At 52.6% G+C, this 2465-nt stretch overlaps 1 protein-coding gene across 1 annotated transcript; it reads left to right on the top strand.

Moving 5' to 3' along the window:
• Positions 1-232: 232 nt before the first annotated feature.
• LOC107133715 (olfactory receptor 2W3-like) lies at positions 233-1473 on the top strand. The gene has a single exon (XM_015475947.2). It carries the CDS (start codon positions 233-235, stop codon positions 1175-1177), a length of 945 nt encoding a protein of 314 aa, XP_015331433.1. The 3' UTR covers positions 1178-1473.
• The last annotated feature ends 992 nt before the right edge of the window (positions 1474-2465 follow it).

The following is a 2465-nucleotide window of genomic DNA, read 5'->3' as shown; positions in this document are numbered from 1 at the left end:
GCAGACCAGCTCTGTCTCTCCACATGTGACATTTACTTAACACACCGGTGCCTCAGTTTCCTTTTCTATAATTTGGAGACAATAATCATAGCAGAGCCTCCACACCAGTGTTTAGGGCTTAGGTGAGTAAATAAACCTGCTCTGTGCTCCTCTAAGCCTGGCTAGGAGTCCATACTCCAGCATCAGCAGGTGCCACTACTGGTGTTGACACCTCTCCTCAGGTGCAGTAGAGATGGACAGGACCAACGGCAGCACCCAGAGCCACTTCGTCCTCCTGGGTTTCTCTGACTGCCCCCACCTGGAGAGGGTCCTCTTTGTGGTCATCCTGATAGCCTACCTGCTGACCCTGGTGGGCAACAGCACCATCATCCTGGTGTCTCGGCTGGACTCCCGGCTCCACACGCCCATGTACTTCTTCCTCACCCACCTGTCCTTCCTGGACCTCAGCTTCACCACCAGCTCCATCCCCCAGCTGCTCCACAACCTGAGTGGCCGTGACAAGACCATCAGCTATGTGGGCTGCGTGGTCCAGCTCTTCCTGTTCCTGGGCCTGGGTGGAGTGGAGTGTCTACTGCTGGCCGTCATGGCCTATGACAGGTTTGTGGCTGTCTGCAAGCCCCTGCACTACACGGTGATCATGAGTTCGAGGCTCTGCCTGGGCTTGGTGTCAGTGGCCTGGGGCTGTGGAATGGCCAACTCCTTGGTCATGTCTCCAGTGACCCTACGATTACCCCGCTGCGGGCACAACAAGGTGGACCATTTCCTGTGTGAGATGCCAGCCCTGATCCGCATGGCCTGCATCAACACAGTGGCCATAGAAGGCACTGTCTTTGTCCTGGCCGTGGGCATCGTGCTGTCTCCCCTGGTCTTCATCTTGGTGTCCTATGGCCACATCGTCAGGGCGGTGTTCAGAATCCAGTCGTCCTCAGGAAGACACAGAATCTTCAACACCTGTGGCTCCCACCTCACCGTGGTCTCCCTGTTCTACGGGAACATCATCTACATGTACATGCAGCCAGGAAGCAGGTCCTCCCAGGACCAGGGCAAGTTCCTCACCCTCTTCTACAACATCGTCACCCCCCTCCTGAACCCCCTGATCTACACCCTCAGAAACAAGGAGGTGAAGGGGGCACTGAGAAGGCTGCTGCTGGGGAACAGAAAGGGGGGTAAGGAGTGAGGCCCTGGACTGCGCGGCATCCAGCCTCAGGGTCAGCTGCAGTGGGGCCACTGCTGACCTCTGAGCTGTGGAGCAGAACTGGTCTCAGCCTGCAGCTCTCAGCATCCTAGCAGGGCTGGCCTTCTGAAACCTGTTTATGAGAGAACAGCACAGGGACTGTCACCCACACCCAGGTGTGCTGACCTCACCCACCAGCTCCTATCAGGGCCACGCTGGAAGCAGCCCCTCTCTGAGTCCTGCTTCTGTAGCTTGTTGTTAGTTCACGTTGTGCTCTCACATAGGCATTTTATCTAGAATCCCCCAGCTCTCTCTGGGCTCTTGGTGTGAACCACTGTCTCTTCCTGGATGGCATCAAAGGCTGAGTTCAGTGTGGTTTGGTGTTTTCTCTCCCATATTGCACCACAGACTTACATGGTATTTCTGCCCTTTGTTGGACAGATAGATGAGTATGGTGGGTACACAAGTTTAAGAGGATGACTATAAGATGGGCCCACTGGCTGATACCAACCCCCCCATGCTTTCTTTGCCAAAAAGCAATTTCCCTGCAGCCCTCCCTGGCCTAAGTGGACAGGATATGTCAAATTCATCAGCAAACCACCTGTTATCTGCATGGAAATGCAGGTGGGAATTAGCATTGATGAGAGGAATGAGAAGAACCCAAGAGAGTTTGAAGGGAGTGACTTTTGTGACCCTTTTCGAAGGCCAGATTCTGAAAGATAAGCATAATTCCTCCTAACCATAAAACCTGTAAGAATGTATAGTTAAGAATCCAGTCTGGGCACAGTGATGCACACCTGTAATCCCAGCAACTCGGGAGGCTGAGGCAGGAGGATCACAAGTTCAAAGCCAGCCTCAGCAAAAGTGAGGTTGTAAACAACTCAGTGAGACCCTGTCTCTAAATAAAATACAAAAGAGAGCTGGAGATGTGGCTCAGTGGTCTAGTGCCCCTGAGTTCAATCCCAGGTACAAAAAAAAAAAAGTATCCAATTAGAACTGGTCAGCATGGGCCAAGGTGACGTAGGGTTGCCATGATAGTGGGGACTTGAAAGTCTTATGTCACCCTGTTTTCAATCTAAAGTCAAGAGGTGGACCTGGACTGGTCTTTCTGGAAACTTCTCTGGGACCCCAATAAAACTGGAGTGCAGGAATGGTACACTGTCCCTCTCCTCTCTGAGTGGACTGAGTCTCTCACTTGAGAGTGTCCCCTTCCCCATTTTCCTATCCCTTCAGTAAACTCATGCCTGTTACTCTGACTGACATGTCTGAAACCTTTCTGATGTGATCACAG

Source organism: Marmota marmota, unplaced genomic scaffold (genome assembly GCF_001458135.2).
Source record: "Marmota marmota marmota unplaced genomic scaffold, marMar, whole genome shotgun sequence".
NCBI classification, from domain to species: domain Eukaryota; kingdom Metazoa; phylum Chordata; class Mammalia; order Rodentia; family Sciuridae; genus Marmota; species Marmota marmota.
The sequence above is the reverse complement of the archived record's forward strand: the minus strand, read 5'-3'. Positions and strand labels throughout refer to the sequence as shown.

Excerpts from the sequence above, each read along its gene's own strand:
- LOC107133715 (XM_015475947.2), top strand. The coding sequence starts at position 233 with ATGGACAGGACCAACGGCAGCACCCAGAGCCACTTCGTCCTCCTGGGT.